The sequence below is a fragment of the Pan troglodytes genome, chromosome 8 (genome assembly GCF_028858775.2).
Source record: "Pan troglodytes isolate AG18354 chromosome 8, NHGRI_mPanTro3-v2.0_pri, whole genome shotgun sequence".
Lineage (NCBI taxonomy): Eukaryota > Metazoa > Chordata > Mammalia > Primates > Hominidae > Pan > Pan troglodytes.
In genome coordinates, this window is record NC_072406.2 from 74,025,493 (window position 1) to 74,049,688 (window position 24,196).

At 36.2% G+C, this 24,196-nt stretch overlaps 1 protein-coding gene across 8 annotated transcripts in view; it reads left to right on the forward strand.

The window, feature by feature from the left end:
• The window catches only part of CABCOCO1 (ciliary associated calcium binding coiled-coil 1), a 103,003-nt gene extending 92,363 nt beyond the window's left edge, over positions 1 to 10,640 (forward strand). For 7 of the 8 annotated variants that reach the window (XM_009458522.4, XM_009458529.5, XM_001165409.4 and 4 more), the window contains 3 exons: positions 4,371 to 4,493; positions 5,174 to 5,314; positions 10,246 to 10,640. In XM_009458522.4, coding sequence (XP_009456797.1) covers positions 4,371 to 4,493; positions 5,174 to 5,314; positions 10,246 to 10,320 — 339 coding nt within the window. In that variant the 3' untranslated portion in view covers positions 10,321 to 10,640. Of the gene's footprint in view, positions 1 to 4,370; positions 4,494 to 5,173; positions 5,331 to 10,245 lie in introns of all 8 variants that reach the window. The other variant, XM_009458523.4, reaches the window with a different exon arrangement.
• The last annotated feature ends 13,556 nt before the right edge of the window (positions 10,641 to 24,196 follow it).

Sequence of the window (24,196 nt, forward strand, 5' to 3'; positions counted from 1 at the left end):
TAATAATTTAATAATTATCCCCTTAGTCATAGATTTTAGTGGCACAAACACTACACGCAAATCACTATACTTTCTCCAAACAAGCATTACTAAAGTAAAACAATACATCAGAGCTCATACTATTGATAATGTTAACACGGAAAATAGAAAAAAGAAAGCATAAAGTGATAAAATTTTCAGATAAAATCTTTATACCACTTCTCAGACATAGTAAGATCTAGAAGCAGAGTCTAATTCCTATAAGCATGTTTTTAAATCCAAACTGACTCTGTACTTTGTTCCAAGAGAGTTCAAAATTCTTAGTGTTTATTCCCATGGCGGATGTCCATTTCATCTTGAATATGCAAATTTTTAAAAGATTTCTTACGATTTTATTTGCCATGTAAATAACGACCTTGATTTTTTAAGATACATAACGTTTGGCAATGAAATTTTATACTGACGAGTATTAAATTATGCCAAAAAGCCATTTACTTGATATTCTTCAAATACCATAGCACAATTCAACTTAAAGCACAATTCAACTTTAAATACCATAGCACAAGTCAAGTAAAGATGTAAACCATCTTAAATAACACTAATGCAATGTGCACATAATGAACAATATAACTAACTTAATTTTCATGTAACAGATAACATCTGGGGGAAATGTATATTGGCAAGTTATGCAAAACTAATTTTCTAGCAACCACATCTGTAGATGTTATTTATTGTATGTTCACTTAACAGTCCATTATTCTGTTTAGAAATCTATTCTCTTCTTTATTAGAGCTTTTAATGTACTCACCTTAGTTCAAATGGTCTGCTCATTATCAGAAAAAATATAAATGGCATTCACATGGAACAACATGATTGTTTTTATTATATCCATTTGTGTTCAAGCATTCAAAAATGGCAAGAGAAACACATTTATTGCTTTACATTCAAAGTAATATTTAGGGGGTATTTGAAAGTCAAGCAAAACCAATCATTTGGCCAAATGGATGTATGTGTATAATCAGAAACTCCTGATTTTTAATCTCAGCATTAGGCCTCAGGCAACTCACTTAAAGGCCTTCCCTTTGTTTCCTGATCTGAAGATTATGGGTGCTATTCTCATATAGAAAAAGGGAGGTTGCTAAACCAGGGTACCAAATAGGAGTGTTTTTTTAATAAACATTCTTGATCCTTTTCTGTTTTTATTTTTCCAGATTTAAGAGGTAACATATTAGACTTCTGAGGAAAAAAAATGAGACAATTACAATTCTACAGGAATGTATAAAAATAGTTATAAAACTAGCTTTATTTAATTTGTTTCAACTATTCATAGACTTGAGGAAATTATAACGTTCTTTCAGAAAATCTAACTTAATAAAGCTGACCATGTCTCTCTGTTTTTAAATAGATTTTATTACAGAACCAGTGATGTTGTAAAACATGAGGTTTTGTTAAAAAAAAAAATACAAAGGCCTAATTGTATTTTTTAAAGAAACTATTGCATCAGACGGTTTCATTTAAACGTATTTTCTGGCTCTGGGCTCTCACCACAATTATTGATTCTAATTTTCCTTAAACTTTCTTTTTAAAAAGGCTACCATTTTAATGTGAAAAAAATCACTGTGATGCTTCTGGGCATTATGTTTATTTCAAACCATATATTTGATAATGTACTTTACTATTATTAATGAAAAGACTTTATATTTACCCTCATCTGAAATTGGGACATTTCTTTCCCTTGCAGTATCTCACTAACACAGCTAAGTGTAATTCTTCATAAAAGAGAAAAACTGAGCTAGGGTTTGGTTCACTAATAGTATGCAAAACACCCTGAAGAAAAGAAATTCTCACCCCCCAGTTTTTGTGCACCAATTAAATCAAATTAATAGTTATATGGGCTACACTCATAAAAATCAAGGCAAAGAAAAGCTCAACTCTCAGTCAGAACTTCAGGTTCTTGGGAGTTTCACTCCACCAAAGAAATGATGATGTGGAAGCTGGGAAGTTCCAAGTTTCCAAGTGTGTGCCCAGTACACACACACACACAGACACACACACACACACAGTGCCAAAGACCAGGAAACTGGGTAGTTGGTGAGTCATTCAGATGAGCCTTATAAAGAAATCCAGAGGACAGGGATGTGAGGGAAAGAAATGAGAGAATTGGACACAAATACCTGCTTACATTTAAGTGTATAATGTGATGGGGAAATGGGTACAAGTAGAAAAGGGCCAGTAGTAGAATCTGCTACTACCAGGCTAGAGAGGCAACCTATTGAGAACTTCCACAGGGGGTGAGGGCAAGTGAGCAGGAAGGCCTAGCCTGTGTATGGCCAAGCTTAGCAACAAGACAAATATGGTGACAGTAGACCAGAAAAAATTCTACTGCATTAAAAACAACACTTTTACCTTGCAGATTATCTCAGTGCCTGCGGTAAATTCAGTAGACTCCATTCAATTCCTTTCTCTCTTCTTTTCAACGTCTCACTCATCCCCACCACCCCCACTCCAAACTTCCTGTTCCTTGGTGTATATTAAAGTCTATACCACTAAGTAAATACCTCATCATCTTCCCTTGTCTCTGATTCCCATGTGCAGCTTATTTATTTTACCTATAATGTTTCAGAGGCTGCTAAAATATGTTTAGCTGTCTCCTTTCCCTAGCTTGGTAAAATAAAGAGCAATAGAAGGTAAAGGAAGGATGAAAAACAAGAGTGCTGAAAAAAGGTACAAATCATTTCGTGGGAAGATGAAATTCTTGTATGCCCCATTTAGGAAAAATGCAATGGCTCGTGGAAGTGCATAAGAGAAAAGAACTGTTCTGATATGTTTTCTCAATATTCTATTTTGATTAACATTTAGTTGACTTAAGATAAACAATCTGGAATGATGTCACCTAACAGAATAAAAATTAAGTGCTTGATAATAGCAATAATTTCCAAATATGGCAACTTAATGACGTATTACAGTTTACTGAAAACCACAAAGGACAAGAAGTCAGCACACCAGGGTTTAATTCCCAGCCCTGTCAAGAAGTAATTATTTGACCTTAGGCCAATCATGTAACCTCTTGGTTTCCAAATCTTTTTGCCTATAAAGTTAGGACACGTTGGGGCTTCTATATATTTACACTAAGCAACAACTTTGTATAAAATCAAGTTAAAATTAATAATATTAATTCAATGCAAAACACATAAGCATTTGTAAGACCAAAAACAAACCTTAGCTTCCAGCGCATTTCAAAACCTATCTAAATCAAAAACATTAATATTTAAATGATGACATGTAACATATTTATTTGAAATATTGTAGAGACATTAAAAATGAATGCATTATTATTTCATTGGGTTTTTTTTCAGGCTTCACAGGATGATAATTATTTCGTGAATTTATGCATTTTCAAAATTTTGTCTTCAAACTTATGTTTGAAGCTCTAATCTCAGGGCCTGACTTTGTCAGCATACTGTGGGTGGCTTCATCCCTGGGCCACAATAACAAGCTCCTATAAAGCAAAACAATTCATCAGTTTACAATGAGGCATGTAGTAGGCATGAAAACGAGAACCCTCAAGTGGGCACGTCTCTACAGATCAATTGGGATGGGAATTGAAATTATAATCAAATGTTGCTTATTAAACATGGAATTAGAACAACTAATTAAATGAATCAAATGTTTAATGTTATTAATACCCTCATCTCCCCTTTCCCTCCCCCGAGTCAGAGTGAGATGAGCACTGCCAAAGTTGGCTTCCTTGACTCTCCTTTTCCTTCATTTCCAGTGTTAACCGTCAGCCTCCTTCTGAGTGGCACGCTGTTGCTAAAGAATTGTTAAATACTCATAGTGAAGTCTTGCCTTGCCCTGTGTGTTTTTGACAAATCTCCTTCCTGATCTACTGGCTTCATATATTAATCTTTGCAGCCCTTATTGTCTTCATCACCAAGTTCTTGATGGCCACTTCAGCAGCTACATTCTGCCGAGTAATAGCAGTCCCCATCAGGATGACATTAAGTGTATTAAACACCTAATCCTCTGCCAGAACTAGAGAAGATACACAGAGCATCTAAAACTTGGTTCTCCACCTACAGAGGGCTTGTAGTCAGGAGAAGGGGGATACTGAAGCACAAAACAGTTAAGAACAAGGAGATACTACATGAAATCCTAAACCACAGAGTATAGAAAGGAAATGAGACAGTGGGAAAACAAAGTGTTAATTTTGAGAAATGGAGCTCAAAAAGCACTAGAGGACAAAAAGGGCAACGGCATCAAAAATTCAAAGGAGGTGGCACTTGAAAGATAACAGACTTGGAACTATGGTACATATATAACGGAACTGACCAAAACTGTGGTTGCTCACCAAAGGCTCTGTCATAATTCAACTTTTTTCTTCCCATCAGCAAGTGATAGAGGTTGTCAAGTCTGCATGTGGCCCTTTCCCAAATCCTCTGGAAGAAGGAATCTCATTTGATATTTATTCACCATTCATAGAGCCCCCCACAATACTGGATACGGAAATGAAGGTATATTTCTTTTTGTCTTTTCATTCACCCTACCTCATATTATATTCTCTTGGGGTGGGAGGAAACGAACTAAATGTTTTCTTCATTTTCTTTGCCTCTGATTTTTCCCAACCAAATACAAATATTTCTCTAAGTGTTGATTCAAAGATGAGTCCGCTGATGGTAGTTCAGCAATTGTAATCTTTTCCACCCTACCCTTCCTAATCTCCACCTTCACTTTCCCCTGGGCACCACATTGGTACCATGAGTTGATCTGTCATAACCCTCATGAGCAGGAATATAAATACAGAGTAACATCATATCAAAATCTCCCCCCAGATTGACATTGTTTCTGCTAGAAAAGTATCCAATAGAAATTTGAGGTTCCAATGAGAACACATGGACACAGGGAGGAGAACAACACACATCTGGGCCATTTGGAGGGTGGGCAAGGAAGGGAATGGAGAACATCAGGACAAATAGCTAATGCATGCGGGCCTTAAAACCTAGATGACAGGTTGATAGGTGCAGAAAACCACCATGGCACACGTATACCTATGTAACAAACCTACACATTTTGCACTTGTATCCTGGAACTTAAAGTAAAATAAAATAAATTTAAAACAAGAAGTTTTAGGTTCCATATAAATCACCGAATGCTCTAGAAATCACCCGAGTGCTATTTACTTTCAATATTCTAGAGGGTGGATCAAGAACAAGGCCCTGAAGAGTCTCAGCCAGAAACTGACACCTCAGACATGGATCCTTTAGTTGGTTTCACCATTGAAGATGTAAAATCAGTGCTGGATCAAGTCACAGACGACATTTTAATCGGCATTCAGGTACTCAGTATTGATGGTATGCTCACTTACTTTATTACTGGTTAATTAGCCAACCTTAACTTTAATGTCTATAAACACTCCCCACACTGCCAGCATGAGCGATGCTTATGACGAAGTTCAATTTAACAGCTTCACATAATTCTCAGTTGAGTCATCAGAGATTCAGTAAGATCACAAAATAGATTTTCCAACAGCATCTAGTGTGGTGCATGTTATCAGTTAAAAAAATCAACAACAAAACCCAAAAAATAACATGGTAAAGGCTTCATATCTTGTCAAACTGTAAACGTTGCTTATGCAAAAGGAATTGGAATGCATTTCTGAACGGTAAACACTGAAGATCAAACCTTAATCCTCAGCTAAGTCTTCTCACCAAATTTCTACAGGCTTTCAGATCTTTGAACTGCCTCTCAGACAGTTTGTTCCTTTTGACCTATCATTAATGGCTAAGCAGTTTACACCAATAACTACATGAACATGGTGATGGCAGCAGCCGTATGAATAGCAGCTGCCAGTGATTTATTAACTGGCTTAGGTTTATGCTTAATTCTTTCTCATCTCATTCTGTTCAAAAAACAAACAGCCATTTCTACCTCAACTCAAAGACTTACAGGAATTCACATAATTTTTCAGGCCAAATGATTAAATAAGTAAAATGTATATTTTGAGTACATTTGCAATTTATTTAGAAATGGCTATAAATCAGGAGGGCAACCTAGTGCATATTTAAAATATTAATGCATCTCAGGAGAAGATTTAGTTGTCATCTGAACATGAGACCATATATTAAAAGCCCACTGTATTAACAACTAATTTAAAAAGAGCAAAAGATTAGCTTGGCATAAGCATACCTTGTTACTTGTTTAATCATCAAATGTTATTGCACTATTTACACGAACATTTAATGATTTGGTGCCAACAGACTCAGCCAAAGTCCTCAGCTTAATAAGGGGTGTTTAGTGTTTACCAGAAATAGTGGAAGAACACGTTTTACACAAAGCTTTATTGTTAACAACTTCATGAATGTAATAACTGGTTATTGTGTAGAAGGGCAGAGAGCAGTTGAATTAAGCTGAGTTCAGAACATATCTCCTTTTTAGATCTGATAACATTTCATCTAAATATAGTTTATGTATAATCATGGCTCTGGGCTCCTTTGCAATCCTACAGCTCTGAAATTATTGCCGAGGAACTACTAGACAGTAACTGAATTGTTTGCAGGCCCAAAAAATTGAAAATGTCTTTACCAAAGCTGTGTTCCATGCAGTGAACAGTATGTTTTAACTATTCATTGAAATTATTTTAAATATTACAGCCTGCAGCATTTATACCCCTATTCTATATGATAGCTATGTGTCTGTATGTTATCTTCCCATTGGCCTGAAGCCATCCTGGAAGTTCAATAGCTTGCTCACCTAAATGTAATTAGGCATGGAGAGGATGTGGACCAGAGGACAGGGATGCAGAACCGCTAGGTGCCACAATCATTTCCATAGTAAGTGGATTTGTAGACATCAGCCTGGGCCAAATTACTGCCAATTTTTCAATGAAATAGCATGATGATGTGGATTTATACAATGGCTCAAGATGGCAAGCCCCTTTATGTATTTTCTATCAGTAATCCTAGTAAACTCCATGTGAGTTAGGCAGGCACTTCCCCTGATAAATTGAAAAATGGGACACAGAAAGACTTAAGTTATTTGTCCAGAGTTCCCAGGGTTGACAACTGATAAAAGACCCTGAATGGGAGCTGTGACCTGGGTTCTAGTTCTAATTCCAGCGTTATCCACAAAAACCACATAACTTCTAATATCACAACCAGACTACTCTGGATTTTAATACTCCCGTGGTGTGGCACTTTTTCCGTGTTTACCCTTGTGTCTTGGTCAAATTCCAAGTTGGGTAATTACTCTCTGCTTACCTAAATTCCTCCTCCTATTTTAGATGTGTAGGTTATTTTCCACTTCTAAAACCTGCCTTCCAGTGTTCCTGGCTCTAAGAACTGCCATATCCCTTTTCAAAGGTAGCTATGTGTCAGTGGTCAGTGTATATATGCTATTTGAACACACCGACCTGCTGTAGGAACATTTAATGAATCACTACTCGTAAGATGTTTTAAATTTTCTCACAGATTTTTTTCTCCTATTTTGTTTAAAAGTCATACTGTTATTACAATTTTTGCAAAAAAAAGGCAGTAAATAATTCATGTTTTAAGTACAGTTTTTTTCAAAACTCCTTTTCTATGTGGTTTCAGGCATATTTTACCTTCTCTAATACAGAAATTTCTGAAAATGTAGTATGAATCCATAAGTTTTTTATGTTAATTCACTTATTTTCCCATTGACTCACTTTATGGTTTTAGAGATTTATTAAGAATGAAGTTATCTTGGCCCTGAGATGTTAATTAAAATTATACTGAATAGAGCAAACATTTTAAGCCTGTATAGTTTAGGTATTTTAATTTTAAAGATACATTCAAAATGAAATTATTTTGGCCCTGAGTTGTGTAATAAAAATTATACCCAATGGAGCAAACTTAAATATATTTAAAGAATTACATTTCAGAGAAATATGAATGCTAACACTAAATTCTTACATTACATGTTGGCTGTTGGCCCTGTGGAAGCAATAGGGTAATATAATGTAAAAACTTTGAGGGAAGTTTGCCATCTTGGGACCCTAGATGTTTTTAGGTCAACTTGAATTTTCTAGGTTAGAAAAGCTGAGCATGAGATCATCTCAAAGAAGTGGTCAATGAGAGACTACTGAACCTATTTTTTTTCCTTAAAAAAAAAATAGAACCAGACCCAACCATAGTATTTGCAGGATTGCTTGTCTGTTCAGCAAAGTTCTGAAGAATGACAAGGAAACACGGCTAATGACAGCCTGTTCTTGACTAGACTGGAGCCTTTAGATCCAAACTCTGCTGGTTGTGACTGAACTAAAGTACTAAGCCTAAGGTCTGGAGATCTGAGACATTACTCACCTCTGTCAGTATGCCACTCTCTTAGGTGCACCTTCATGAACCTTTTCCCAAGGCCTACACTTGTTTTGATAAATTCTGTCTCAGTAAAATACCAGAAAGGCCTCCAAGTGAATGTAAAATCCCTATGTGGTAGTGAAACAGAAACTGGTAGATGATAAGCACATCAATCCTTAGCTGAAAAGAAATGAGATTACTGGTGGGCATAGAGGGACATTAATTGAAAGTGGGAAGAATCGATTGTTTGAGTGGAGCAATTCTTCCCAATCCTTTGAAATTGTGGTAAAATTATTTCAAACCATTTTAATCCCTATGTGGTCCAATATGTTGTATGCCATAAATTTATTTTAATAAGGCAGGAGTAACAGATTTTTAAGTATTTCATGACATCATAACAATGAAAGATAACATTGGTGAAGTATATCACAAAATTGGAAGTTGGAATTACGAATTCAAAAACTAAAGTGTGATATTAACATAATCCTATTCCCCTACTTAATTTTTAAGGTAAGAGCTAAAATCCAGGTGGTGAAATGACTTACCTAAGGTGACGTAGCTGAACTAGTACCTAGATCTTCCCAGTCCAAGACCAGTGCTTCTTTCGACCCTACCTAAAATCATGCATAGATGATGATTTCTTTAGAGTCAGTGCATCCTAAAGGAAGAGTTCCTCTGTGACCTGGAGGACCGCTCCATCCCTCCTTGCCTCCTCCACCCAACCACCAAGAAAGGAAAAGATAAGAAACCAGAGGCCGGAGCTTGATCCCAAAGTTTACTAAAGCTTGAACCAGAAGAGACTGATACTTATGTGAATTCTGAACCCAGAATTGTTGGCACACATACGATCTTTCCAGAAATATCAAATCTTACTGTGAGGTGAAATCAAATCTCATCAGATAAGGCAGCATGGACATGTCACAACTATCTGTTATAGTTACACTCTTGTAAATAAATATGAAAAATTATATCTGGGCGTAAAACAGTATTTGATTTTTTTAAATGTCTTCTATCTAAATTAAAATAATAAAAGGTTTGCAAAGTACAGTTACCCTGAAGCCCTCAAATAATGTTATAGCTATTAGAAATCTAAACTTTGAATTTATTAACACATATGTGTATAAGCTACTCCTTATACAGTGGTAGACATTTTAAAAATCACCTAAACAAAAACAAAAACATCAATTTTGCCACGTCAACCATCACTGCTTTTTCTGTACGTAATTTTATTATCCCTTGTGAAAAAGGGAAGACATTTCCAGGGCTACTAATGTTCAGATAATGTGAACGTATTTATGGAATTGTGCAGGTAGCAATGTGAGTCCACAGAAGATCACTGCCAGAGGCAAAATGCTATCACCACCTCGGCAATCACAAAACCTGAGAGCAATTGCTTACTTTTTTTACCAAAAATATATCAGAAAGTGGCATCATTCCAAGAGTTCTAATGTATGATGAATACTCTTAATTATGGGAGTTGTTCTAATTGTAAGGTTATTTGTGTTGTTATTTCACAACAGAAGCTTCCTGGGATCTCATTTAGAATGTATTACACAGGAGACACAGACATCCATTGCAGATGGTGGAGGGACCCACAGCACTGCAATAACTGAGCCCAAAGCAGTTATTCTGATTCGGTGCTTATTGGTAAAGTCTGTCTGAAAATACAGATAAATTATCCTATCTTCCAACACAAGGCTATGTGAAAAATGGCTGTCCAAATACCACTTCCTGTTCATAGCAGACATGCTATACATTGGAAATGTGCAGAGAAATATGATAAAGTGTTATCACATCACTACAGGCTGAAACACAGCTATGTCTGCAAAACAGGAAGGTGTGTGAGGGATAATGTCTGTCTTTAGGCACTATAGTATGTCAAAACCACAAAGACAATGTGCAGCAAAAGATAGCTCCATCATAACCACGTTTTTTATGATTGTCTTCACAGACCGAGATAAACGAAAAACTGCAAATACAGGAAGAGGTCTTTAATGCACGAATAGAAAAATTGAAAAAGGCCTAAGGACTCGGTACAAGGAGAGTGATGCTAAACTTCACAGAAACAAACAAAACCAGCCAGAATAATAGACCCTCTGGAGCGTCGTGTCTCCATCACCTAGTTGTGAAAGGAAAACCAAGCCCCACTTTTTATTTTCCTAAGTAATTAGAAAAGTATTGGTCCCAATTTTGCTATCTCCCATCCCATAACAGCCTCTGAATTTATTGCACCAAGTGTAATGAGAACATTTTGTATACAAGAGTTTGGAGAATTATATATAAAAATACAATTACTTTTATGATAGTCCTTTGACGTTTTGACTAATAAATGCTATTCATCTTCAAGGAGAATTAAGTCAACTTTTTAAATAACCAGAAATAAAGAAAGATGATAATAACTTCATCCATTTTGACCCAAACGGACTGCCACGTTACTGGAACACTGTGAAAACATACCAGTACCACACTATTGAGGATAAAATTTGTTAAACAATAGCAATTCAAATGCATATATGAGGTTTTTTTTTTTACTGAAGTCATTTGGTTTTCTTATTTAAACGTTTCAGTGTGAAACCAATTTTCTGAAATTATATAATGCAGTTTGAAGCACTTTAATTTATTCTGTACTGTATTTGTTATTTCTAATCTTGTTACTCTCCCAGGAGAATACATGACCTATATAAAAAGAAGCAATGTATAAATGGTTATTAAAGACCAACCTATAAATAGATTGTAAAAATCTTAAATACAAATCAAACTCATAGAGTTCCCAGAATTAGCCATTATATTGAAGTGGAATGATTTTTTTAAATCTCAAGTCTTTAAATACCTTTACTAAAATATAATTTCAAAAGAAAAATATCAATTTGCCAGCTGATTGTCCCCAGTTGGACAAATTAATTAATTACTACCAAACTCTTTTCCAAAGTTCTTATACTTCAGAGTTTACTGGAATGGAGAGCATTGCTAGGAGGTAGCAGTTTCTTCAAAAATTTTCCAGGCTATACAGTACTTGGATCTGGGTGACACTTGATTGGATATCATCTTTAACCCTACTTTCTCCATCAGTTCAAAGAAACTGCCCAAAATATATTCACTGGGGGCACAGGCAGATCTGACAGCATTTGGTAATTTTCTAACTACACTGATCAGTAAAGTAAGAGTACCCCTTGAGGTAAAACAATGTTTATTTTTCCTGTAGTTCCACAAATAAAAGGTCTGGAGATGTGTTTCTTCTCTGAGCTGTCGTTCCTGAATGAAAACGTTGATGGCTGCAGATCAGTAGGAGGGCTCATGAAGTCTGGATTCCATCAAGCAGTGTTTTCTCCAGAGCAAACTGAAACTGGGGAGACAGCAAATGTGGAATAAAGGAGCTTCCAAAAGTCACCAAAAACAGCTTCAAGTGCAATTGTTGGCACAGAGTAGACCTGCATTTCTAATAAAGAGTGCTTACTTGAGCAAGGGTATCAGTCAGAAGTATCAGGACTCTAAGACTGAGTCAAAATAGCACTAGGATGCCTAAACACTATATAGAGACAATATATGTAAGTGTGCTTAAAGCTGTGGTCTCTAGACTGAGATTCCCACAGTGTGATATTGGCTTCACACTGGTGAGTGTGTGACCTTGGACAGGCTACTCAACTTCTATTTGCTCATCTATTAAATGGAAGTAACACTTATTTTTGAAGTGGTTATGAGGACTCAATATGCCACTGCCCATCCCTAATACCCATTGCCCAGTTGCTTGATTAGGCTGTCTGCCAGAATTCCGAGCCTTCTCTGTCTCTCCACTGGCACCTGTGGGGCAGCATGTCCTCTCCCTCTGTTGAAGTCATCCCATGGTAGCCACCCTGCCACTCTGATCTCCTATATTTTCCATGGTGGAGAAGCCCAGGGATCTCTCTGGCAACCCAACCTTCAGAATGATAATAGGAGCAAGAGCAACCACAACTTTCAAAAGTATTTTTTGCCCAAACAATTGGATACATGCATAAGTGGTCTTTTTTTACACAATTAATATTGCTGTTTACATTCCTTTTTCATCAAGTAATATATCTGAGAGATAATTCCCTATCAGTACATTTTAACAACCATGTAATATTTATCAGTTTCACGATTTTTTGATGGGTCCTCCTGCTGAACTTTTTTGTTTCCAGCAGTTTGTTATCACCATGCTGTATCGCCACCCTTGTGCACACATCTTTGTGAATGTGTATGATTATACCTGTAGGTCAAAACTCTAGAAGTGGAATTCCTAGGTCCAGTTGTATGTGCATTCCAATATTCTTAGATATTGTCAAAGATATTTCACCATTTTGTATGTCCACCAACAGTGTATAAGAATACCTCTTTCTCTACATTTTACCAACAACGTACATTTGTCAATTTTTTGTCTTTGATATTCTGATAGAAAATAATGTCACGCTACTGCTTTAATTTGCTTTTATTGTTTTACTCCACATGGGTTGAACACCTTTTCATATGTTTATAAGAAAATATATACATATATTCATGTAACATATATAATGTGTGATGATAATATATATATTATGGTTATTAGGAAGACTATATTCATTTAGTCTTCCTAATAACCGAGAGAGAGAGAGAGACAGAGAGAGAGAGAGAGAGAGATGATAGGTAGATACTATTAGCCTTTAATAGTTAGCCTCATTTTATACTTATGGAGCCTGAAGCTTAGAGGGATTATTAACCTAAACCAAGTTACACATTTAATAATTGGTGGGACGGGGCTTCCAAACCAAGTCTGACCTATTTTACAGATGACGAAACTGGAATACAGAGAAAGTTTAGGTAACTCTCCATGATCGTACTGCCAGTAGGTGGTAGAATTAACTTTGGAACTTGGGCCTGTACGATCACAAAACCCACGTGCTTAACCTTTATCTTCATCTGGCCATCTCATAGTTGACATGAAATCAAGGGAAAGCTAACCTTTCCTTTTCCTTATTATATAATAATATTATTAGAATAAGCAAGTTTGTTGTTGTTCCCTTATTACTATAATAAGGGAACAAACTTGCTTATGCTAATGAGTGTATTAAGTTTTTGGAAAATGTATCCAAGGATAGAATATATAACTCATTTCCATTCATCTATTCACGTATTATGTATTTGTTGAGCACCTTCTATGTGCCTGGGCATTTAGTGGTGAGCCAAATAGACATGGTATCTGCCCTAATAATTTAGTGGGGGCAGTTAATAGTAACTGTGGTAAAGACAAGCTCAGGGAGTTAGGAGAATATAAGGCAAAGGAGCTTGGTGGCATCTAAGAGGTCAGAGAAGCTTCCTATGGGTAACTTCAGAGCTGGGCCCAAGAAGTAAAATTTAACCAGAGGGAAGGTGAAGGAAGATGTGTTTCTGACAGAAGGAGGCATGTGCCAAGTCCTTGGGACACAAGCTGAAGCTGAACAATTGTCCAGAGCCAAGGCTCTTGTGGGGTTGTGGACCACATTACAGATTTTTATTTTTATTTTTTATTTTTATTTTATTTATTTATTTATTTATTTCGAGACGGAGTCTCACTGTTGCCCAGGCTGGAGTGCAGTGGCGCCATCTCGGCTCACTGCAAGCTCTGCCTCCTGGGTTCACGCCATTCTCCTGCCTCAGCCTCCTGAGTAGCTGGGACTACAGGCGCCCGCCACCACGCCCAGCTAATTTTTTTGTGTTTTTAGTAGAGACAGGGTTTCACCGTGTTAGCCAGGATGGTCTAGATCTCCTGACCTCGTGATCTGCCCGCCTCAGCCTCCCAAAGTGCTGGGATTACAGGCATGAGCCACCGCACCTGGGCACAGATTTTTAACTTAAAAACAATGACTCATTGTTGACAAATGTTAAGTAGCAAGTGACATCAGATTTATGTTTTTAAAAAGGTCATCTCTCTAGTACCAAGACTTCTGTCTATGGAGACCTGGAAAAGGGAATATGCTTATAAAAAGAGTCCTACTGCTAATGATGCCATAGCACCACTTCATAGCAGTTTCTAAGAGAGGGAGAAATAAAGAAAATGTTTGACTTTTTTAAAGTGACAGAGCCCACCTACTCCAAGTAGTCTTTGGCATAACGGTTGCCCTCTGAAGAGCCAATTTAAAAATAATACCAACCTATCACTTAGGAGAAGCTTTTCTCTTGTCATCCATAATAAAGTATGTTTCTTCCATTTGCAGGAATAACTTGGAAAGCTTTTTGCATAGATCCCATGATAAGTTTCAAAGAGCAAATATATTCATTATGTTATAAACAAGCCACAGACTACCACTATTTCAGGTATTTGCAGGCACTATTGTGCCTAAATATAACTGTGGAGTCATTTTTCCAAAATCTGAATATAAAGCCTCTATTTCTATCCTTCATTTGATTGGAACCATTCAATCATCCTGGTAGATAATAAGTTTGCATGTTCTTAGATTGCATTTCAGTATGCTTCAGTTCCCCTAGAGAATAAATGTGCTCCTTTTCCCAAGAATTGTAGAGGAGAAATACTTCTGACATCTCAAATTTCAGCCTCTGGAAGACGTCCCTCTTCTGGACATGAAAGTCATTTGTTTCCTGGACATTCATCTGTTAAATAAGAGAAGTCAAGACCCCCTCATGACAGCCATAATACCTATTAATTTAAGTTTCCAAAGAAAGATGAATCCAGATCAAAATAATTCCATCCAGATCAAAGTAATTCCAAACCAAAGAGAGAATACTAAAAATTCCTTTCGCTTTCAGGATGACTTTCCTTTTCACAGAAGAACCTGCAGTGAAGAAGATTGGTTTATCGTATTTTATTTGTCAGAGCTGCCAAAGTGTTTTATGTTAATATAATTTTTAGCTTCAGAGAATGATCATTGAAAATGTCTTCGATGGTCATTTTGGTGTTTGTTTCTTCCTTTTAATCTAGCTTGTAATTTATTCTGGGCTTTCTAAGTAGCAGAATGAAAGAATACAATTAAGGTCCTTGACTTGAGGGAGTCCATGGAATTAATGACGTTTATAATCTAGAGTCAGATGACACACAAGTGAATGTTCTTTTTCAAAAGAACATGCAGAATTATAACCACAAAATGCTTAGAAGGATAATCCTCAAACCCAGATAAACCCACCTATTTAAAATAATTTTGGTCCAAATCTTCTTTGCAGAATTCCAAATAAATTATGTGGATACTCCACTCAAAGGAGGAGGAATATAACTCCACTGATGTATGGGCTGTACGTAGAGACTTCCAAAGAATATAGTATGGAAAAAGTAATGCTTTCATAGTTGAGAAACCTGACAAACACTGCTTCAGCCAGGTGATCAAGGTCAACATCAACAGTCAGTAAATCATGTTAATGCATGTACCCTTGATATGAGGTGAAAATGGTGAAGATCTCTGTGATCTTCATGCCAAAAACTTAAAACCCCAGTCTAATCATGAAGAAAACATCAGGCAAATTCCAATGAAGGAACAGTCTACACCTGATTAGTACTCCTCAAAACTGCCAAAATCATCAAAACAAGGAAAGTGTAAGAAAATGTCACAGCCAAGAGGAGCGTAAAGAGAATGACAACTAAATTGTAGTACGGTATCCTGGATGGGATTCTGGAACAGAAAAGGGAAATCTTAAAAAATATGAATAAACTATGAAACTCAATTAATAAAAATGTGTCAATAGTAGTTCATCAGTTGCACCAAATGTACTATACTAATGTAAGATTAATAATAATACTAACAGGAAACTGTGTGCAGTGGTGGAGTGGGGACAGCATAGGGGAATTCTGTACTATCTGCTCAATTATTCTACAAATCTACAACTTTTCTAAAAAAATCTAAAACTGTTTTAAAAGAATAAAATCTATTAATTTTTTAAAAAGAATCTCAGTCAAAACAAAATTAATTAGAAGAAAAAATGCCCACAGTCAGATGTCACTATTAATAAAATGATACCCCCTTGTAAATGTCACATGAAAAATCAAATATAGTCATCTTGCAAATTAGAAAAAATATACTCAGAAAAAACAGAAAATAATATATCCCATTTTAAAAGGGTAATTGTAACTTTCATCTGTTCTGGGCCTCTTCATACCTTCTTACTTCCATAGTAGAATTCGAAACTTTCCAAAAATATGCATACTTTATAAAAGCAGAGTACATTGATTTCTTTTAGTACCAAACTCATTGTATAACACAACATCATAATATGTTCTATCAGCTAATCTTAAATAGAGAGATCAACCAGGCTGGGTACAGTGGCTCACCTGTAATCCCAACACATTGGGAGGCCAAGGCAGGAGAATTGCTTTAGGCCAGGAATTCAAGACCAGCCTGGGCAACATAGAGAGACCCTCGTCTCTACAAAAGAAACTTTTAAAAATTAGTCATGCCTGGTGGCACATGCCTGTAGTCCCAGCTACTTGGGAGGCTGAAGTAGGAGGATCATTTGAGCCTAGGAATTTGAGGCTGCAGTAAGCTATGATTGCACCACTGCATTCCAGCCTGGGGGACAGAGTGAGACCCCCATCTCTCAAACAAAAAGAGAGAGAGAGAGAGAGAGAGATCAACCATCTATAGAATGGCCCCAGTCTCTCAAGTAGCTCACAATGAGGTAAGACTTCTTTAGATTCTGCTAAGACTTCTCTAAATGAGCAGTCCTTGTTTTATATAACATGGAAAACACAATAAATACATAAACAAATAAAGAAATGCTATCCAGCTACTTAAAATCAAGCTTGGTAATAATCATATCACCTGCCATCCTATCACCAAAAAAAGAGATCAAAATAGCCTGGTTATTAATATTTTCATTGAATATTCATCTCAAAATCAAAAAGAGGAAAAAGTAACCCGTTTTTAATATGAATGACATTTTATATTAATGCATTGTCAATACATGGATAGCTTTCATAAAACCAAGGCCCAAATTCAACCAGAATAAAAGTAACAGTACTCATCTTCCAACCTCATGCGTGAGTTAAACTGTTACAATGACCAACAAAATATAGATTTTTCTTTCCTTTTTTAGTATAAAAATTGATATTATTATTTTTCATTAACTCTATCCAGTCCCTTTTTGCATTGTTATTGGACTTTATGGATTAGAATAAATTTAAAATTTGCATTGAATTTGTAATAGTCAAAAATTCCAAATAAAAAGTGTTCTCACTCCATTTTGCCAGACCCAGAATTGTTGCATTTGCTTAGTATGCATAACTGAATGATCGAACAAAAGCAATGACCAACAAGATTCGATTTAAAAATAGTACTACCACAAGACCATGGTGGTAAAAGTCCTAAACATCTTCTAGTTTAACCCTTTCACAATAACCCTCACTTTTCCTGAGGGCCAGGAAAGTGAAAAGACACTGTAATAACACAAGTAATTTATGACAAAGTCCAAACTAGCATCCACATTATGATTCATTCATTCAAACATGGTTATATTCAACAAATGTTTACTGGGTATCTTCTGTGTGTCAGAAGCTATGCTAAGCATACATCAGCAAAAACAGATAAAACCACTGCCTCATGGAGTTTATAGTCTACTGGGAGAGGTAGATTTTAATCAATCACATAAACAATTATTTTTTAAAAAAGCTATAACGCATTCTATGAAAAAAGGTATACCCTGCAACGAGAGCTTACATAGATAAATTTGACCTAATCAAGGAAGGTTCTACTGAAGAGTCACATGTCGAGGATGAATTGAGCACTCGTTAAGCAAGGAGAGGAGAAAGTTGTTAAGCAAAGGGAACAGCAAGTGCAAATCCCTGTGGAAATAAAATATGGAAGGCAGAGGGTGTGAAAGGAGGCCTGTGTGGCTGAAGTCTCTAAGTGAGAAAGAGCATTTTTCAAAGTTGAGGATGAATATAAGTGGAGATTAGATAATGCAAAACCTTGTAAGTCAGAATAAAGAGTTTTGTCTTTGTCCTAAATACAATCAGAAGTTATTAAAAGATTTTAAGCAGAACTTGGAGGTGGTTGGTGAAGGACAGGCATTTTGCACTATGCAAAGATTACTCTAGCTGCAGTAGGGAGAATGAAGAAGAGACCTGGGAGGATGGGGTCACCCCAGTTAGGATATTTTCCAACCCAGTGCTCTTTCTATTACCCTACATATGCGTCAGAATCTGCCCACCAAAATCCATTTTCCCATTCTCCCTAACCATGTGGTTGGACTCCATTTCCCAGATCCCTTTGCAGTTAGGTATGGCCATGTGATGAAGTTCTACCCAGTGGAATGTGGGCAGAAGTGAAATTGGCTATATTAAGGGCTTTGCTCAAGACCAGGCAACACCTCCTCCATGTTCTCTCCTCTCTTCTTCCGCTGGCTGCATAGCATTGAGGACAATGAGAATTTGAAGGTAACAGTGCACTTATCAGCCTGGGTTCCTGAATAAACACGTTGACAGGAGAAACTCACCAACCTGGAGCACACATCCAGACTGTCTGATGAGCAATAAATATGAACTTCCACTTCTTAGAGCCACTTCATTCTTAGGTCCATTCTTTACAACAACTTAGCCTGTTCTAATTAACTCAATCGATATGTCTTTCTATGTTTAGCATACATAATATGTCTCATATGGGTCAATGTCTATAAACTGGAAAAAGCAACTAGCAAATTCATTAACTAGGGACCTGCTTATAGTTTTATTATATAATATAATTACTTCTTAGTTTATATAAGGTCACAGTCCCTCCTAAACTGACATTCTATGAAATAATTCACTGAGCCTCACAAGTATGATGAATTGCACACTTAGGAATTTTCTACCAGGGTCCACACCTTAACTACTTTCTCCTTTAAGTGAGGCTAGTAATTTTTAAAATGTCTATGATTGGCTTGGGATTTCTCTAATAAGCAATGTAAAAAACAAGACCCAAAATTATTAATTTTCTAGTAATTTTCCCCTTAGGCCAAGGTCATTTCTTCAGCTGTTATAGTCTTTAATTCACTAAAAATTATTTACTAAATACCTACTCCAAGAACATGTCTAAGTCCCTTAGCAGAGCCAATATTGATGTGTTGGCTGCTATGGATATTAACTATATCCAGTTCTAAACACTAGTATGTATTTCTGAAGTATTAATCTGGCTTAGATAGTAGACCGTTCCATAGGTTAAAATAAAAGGCACAGTCAGATCATACACAGAGTTGGAAAGAGAAACAGAACTTTGTTTTTCCCTCCTGCAAACATGCCCAGTCACCAGTTGTTCACTTCTGATGGGTGCCACCTGAATCAGTTGGCATGTTCTTGGCTGCAAGAAAGCAAAATGCTAAACTCAAAATGGCTCAAAAAATAACAACAAAAAAAAATGTAGAGACCCTTCATGACGTCATGGAGGACCCAGATCATTTATCTGTGGTGCCCTCACCAGCACCTTGGCTTTTGTCCCCAGTATTGTTCCTTTATAGTCCCAAAATGGCGGCAATATCCTCACAAAAAGACTAAATACTCAAAAAAAATTTTTTTAAGAAACATTTTTTTCCTCTTTTATATATCTTCTTAAGAACAAGAAAAACTTCCTAAAGCCTGCCAAGATAATTTTCTGTGTCCCTTTGGCCAGAATTGTGTCACATGATGAACCCTAAACCAGATATTGATAAGTGAAGTAGAATTGTCATGATAGATTTAGGTGAGTTAAGATTTACTAACCAAGGCTAGAGGATGGCCCTGAAAAACACAGTCAGCCAATACTTGAACAAAATTGGGATTCTGTTAGAGAGAAAAAAAAGAACAGCTATTGGGCAGGTAATTGCCATTTCTACTCCACAAAGCGATCTTTCCTCTGTAATATTTTATATCTGGGAATGACCTAACATTCACTTCATTCTTCATTTCCAAATTTAGATATAGATAATAGATAGGTAGATAGACAGACAGATAGAAATTTTCTTCTTTTTCAAAGATTATGCTACTGGTGCTAATTATTATCTCTCTGTGTGGGTGTGGTTTAAAAATAATTGTCATAGAAAAAGCTACTGCATTCTAACATGTCTGTGAAAAATAGCTAGAAATTTTTGAAACCAAGTCTATTCAGCTCTTGGGTGCTGGCCTCATATTGAATTATTATTGCCATTTCCTTTCTGCTGAAATATTGATGACATGGTCATCACTCATTCAACCAAGTGTGGCTATTTCAGATTTAGTTAAGTGTCTTTATTCAAGGTGTCCTCATAGGCTCCTTTATTTGTTAGAACTATTTCAAAATGAATAGACAGATGAATCACCAGAGCACTGCACAGCACTAAAAGGAGGAAACAAAACAAACAAAATAATAAGACAATTACAGATTTGGGAAATTGCTTATAATATACTATCAAATGATAAAAGGGTGAAATCTATCATTTAGTATGACTTGTGTTTGTGCGGGAACATTGATAGGCAAAGAAAAAGAATTCAAACAAATTGGAGGGTTATCTCTTAGTGGTGAAACTACAGGTGATTTTTAAAAAATCTTTCTGTGTTTTTCATACATTCTATATTGACTTTTTTATGAAGAAGAAGAATTAAACACTGCTTCTGACTGGTGTATGCTGCATCCCAGCCTTCAGTGTCATTTGCCAGCCTCCAGATCAACCCACTGGAAGCATGGAGATTCTCCTTTTCCAGTAGCAATCATTGGAATGCAGCAGGTACTATTTTGACCCAGGAAGCCCAAAGAGCATCCCAGAAACAGTTCTTGTTCTGGAAAAGCCTCCAATCTCAGTTAGATACATTGACAGGTTCGTGACATCCAGTAAATAGACACATTGCCCTTGCAGTAATGAGATAAATTCTAGAGATGGATTCCAGCAACGATTCGGTCAAAATCAATGTCATGATGGTGGGCCTGTCACATCTCCCCAACTAAGCTTCAGGTTTATTGTTTATACAATGCATGAAGTTGAAAACAGGTGAAAGGAGGCAACATTGAGAAACTTTTCCTAAAACTCAAGAGACATACTGACTTTATTTTAAAAAACTAGAAAACTAGTCTTAGAAGAACACATCTTAAAGAATATCTCACATTGACTAAAAATTGAAACACCAGACGCATTCTCATTAAAATCAAGAATGAGATAAGGGTTGTGATTTGAAGTAATTGTATTATTCCATGTTTAATGTCTGTCTCCAGCCCAGGCTGTAGCTCTAGAAGGACAGAAACTGTTTCTATCTGGTTTGGTGCTCTATCTCCAAGGTTGAGCACAGTGTCTGGTGCAGAATAGGTACTTTGTAAATCTCTCGTGAAAGAAAGTGCAGAAGGCAGACTGATACGCTGGTTGGTTGGCTGTTTTCACTACTAGTATTTTGATTTTTCTACCACTGCCGTAAGACAGCATGTAGGACTTAAAAGTATAATTAACACAAAGCCAAAATCATTATTGTTTGTAGACTGTAAGACTATCTACAATGAAAACCCATGAGAAAATCATTCTAAAAATTTCAGTAAGAAGTCAAATGAGAAAATAAATATTAAAACACAGATTATCTGGCCGGGCTTGGTCGGTGGCTCACGCCTGTAATCCCAACACTTTGGGAGGCCAAGATGGGCAGATTGCTTGAGGTCAGGAGTTCGCAACCAGCCTGGCCAACATGGCAAAACCCTGTCTCTACCCAAAATACAAAAATTAGCCAGGCATGGCGGCGCACACCCGTAATTCCAGCTACCCAGGAGGCCAAGGCAGGAGAATCGCTTGAACCCAGTGGATGGAGGTTGCAGTGAGCTGAGATCGCTCCATTGCACTCCAGCCTGGGCAACAAAGTGAGACTCCATCTCAAAAAAAAAAATAGATTATCTATAAATTAACAATGGTTAGAAAATATAATGGAAAAAAATCTCTTACAAGAGTGACAAACATACAGAATATTTAAAGTGGCAGAGGTAAAGGACCTGTTTGAAGAAAATTATAAAACTCTTCTAAAGGACATGTTGCTAGATGCAAAGTTTAAATATAGGAAAGATGTCAAGTTTTAAAAGTAACTCCATTGAAAATCTCAGGAAGTATTTTTGTATTTGCTGATGTTAGTCTGAGGTGAACATGAATATTGAACCAGTGAGAGCTCAATATTTGAAAAGCTGAAGAGTAATAAGGTGTGACACTTTCAGTTTTAAAAACATTATAAAGCTAAAATACTTAAAAGTATGATATTAGTGCAAAAAATAGAAACCCAGTTAATGAAACAGAATACAAAACCCTAAAATGACCTTAACACTAAGAATTTGTTTTATGGTAAAACTGATTTGGGTGACTGAGTCTGTGGGTTTTGGAGTCACTCTATCCTGAGGTTGCCTCTCAGCTCTGCCTCTTAATAGATAAGCAACTTGAGCTATCTAAGCCTCTGTTTGCTCATCTGTAAAAGGGGATTTAAAATAACTGCTAGAATGTTGTTGTAAGAAGCAAATAAAATATATATGCATTAAAATGAACAATTCATTAAATATATTTAGCACTGTACCTAAGTATATAATAAATGGTAGTTATCATGTATTTTACAAACCAATTAGAAAGTAATATACAGGAAATGATGCTAGGACAACTATTTGAGGAATAATGTTTATATGTTATATATTTATATTTTGTATGTTACATTTTACAAAGCATACCAACAAGTGAAAGCAGTAAATATTAGAACTACAAAATAGCTATAAGAAAGTATAAGTAATTATTTTCCTGATCTTGTAATAGGGAGAGCTTTAACAAATAAAACTGATGAAACATAATCACAAAGAACAGAAAAAAGGAAGGATTTTAATGTTTCTGTAGAAAAATTTTAAACTGCTCCATATAAAAGAAAAGTAACCATAAATAAACATAAAACAAAAAACAGAAAAACACTTTCAGGGAATTGTATGACAGACATGGAGTTAATAACTTTAATAAAAAACATCTATTTAAAAACAATACCAGAAAAAGAAAGCCAGCAACTCAGTAGAGAAGTTCACAAAGGATCTGAAAAATGATTCACAAAGAATTAAAAAATAAGTACAAATTGTCAGCAATAATGAAAAAGTGTTTAATTTCATCAATTCTGGAATTTAAATACATGGAGAATTTAAATTAAAATTTCAGTGTATTTAAGTCCAAAGAAATCTATAAAGGGAAATGCAAAAGTAAAAATATTTTGTACACTGCTATCTTAGCAACTGCCTAAAATTGACTCAAATATGTGAAGCATTGTGCATCTCCCATTTAACCCCTATGTGTTAAGGAGAACTTAAAATTTTCAAATGAGATTTCAGAACTCATTTTTGCTAAACTGCAATATGCCACACTCTCTGCCACTCCATGTTCTTTTCACTTTCTTACTACCGATAATTTCCATGTCATAAATGTCAATTCGCATGAGCATGAACTAAGTACGTGATGAATGACCCCTGAGGAAACATGTAGAGATCCAGTTCTGGGCTTGACTCTCTTACCACTAGCTGTGAGGAAGGCCATGGATGAGGCCTGTCACTCCCCCAAATGCAAAACAACTAAGTCAGCATTTCTCCCAGGGAGGTCTATAATTCCATTCCTGCATCCCATTCCAGCCCTTCAGAATCAGAAGGCACGATCTGAAATCGGCGGTTTTTTTTAAGAAGCACCCTAATTAATAGTTCAGTACTTTAAAATTTGAAAGCCAAATTTAGAGGTCCCTTCTAACACCAAAAATCAAGTTCTTTAAAGAAAAAAGCATGCATGCTGAAGAGTAGCTCCACTCTGCACATCTGAGAGTGACCACCCACCTCAACGCTCAAATTTGGGTTCTCAGATCCTTGTTATATTTGAGGTGATATCTTTTTAGGTTTCTTCTCCCAATCCCATACATCAAATTACACTCATCAAAACTACCAGTCTACAAAAGGGCTCGCAGAAGGCACATAAATTCAATCCCAAGTCCTGATGATTCAGACACTTAATCACACCGTAAAGTTAATGGAATCCAA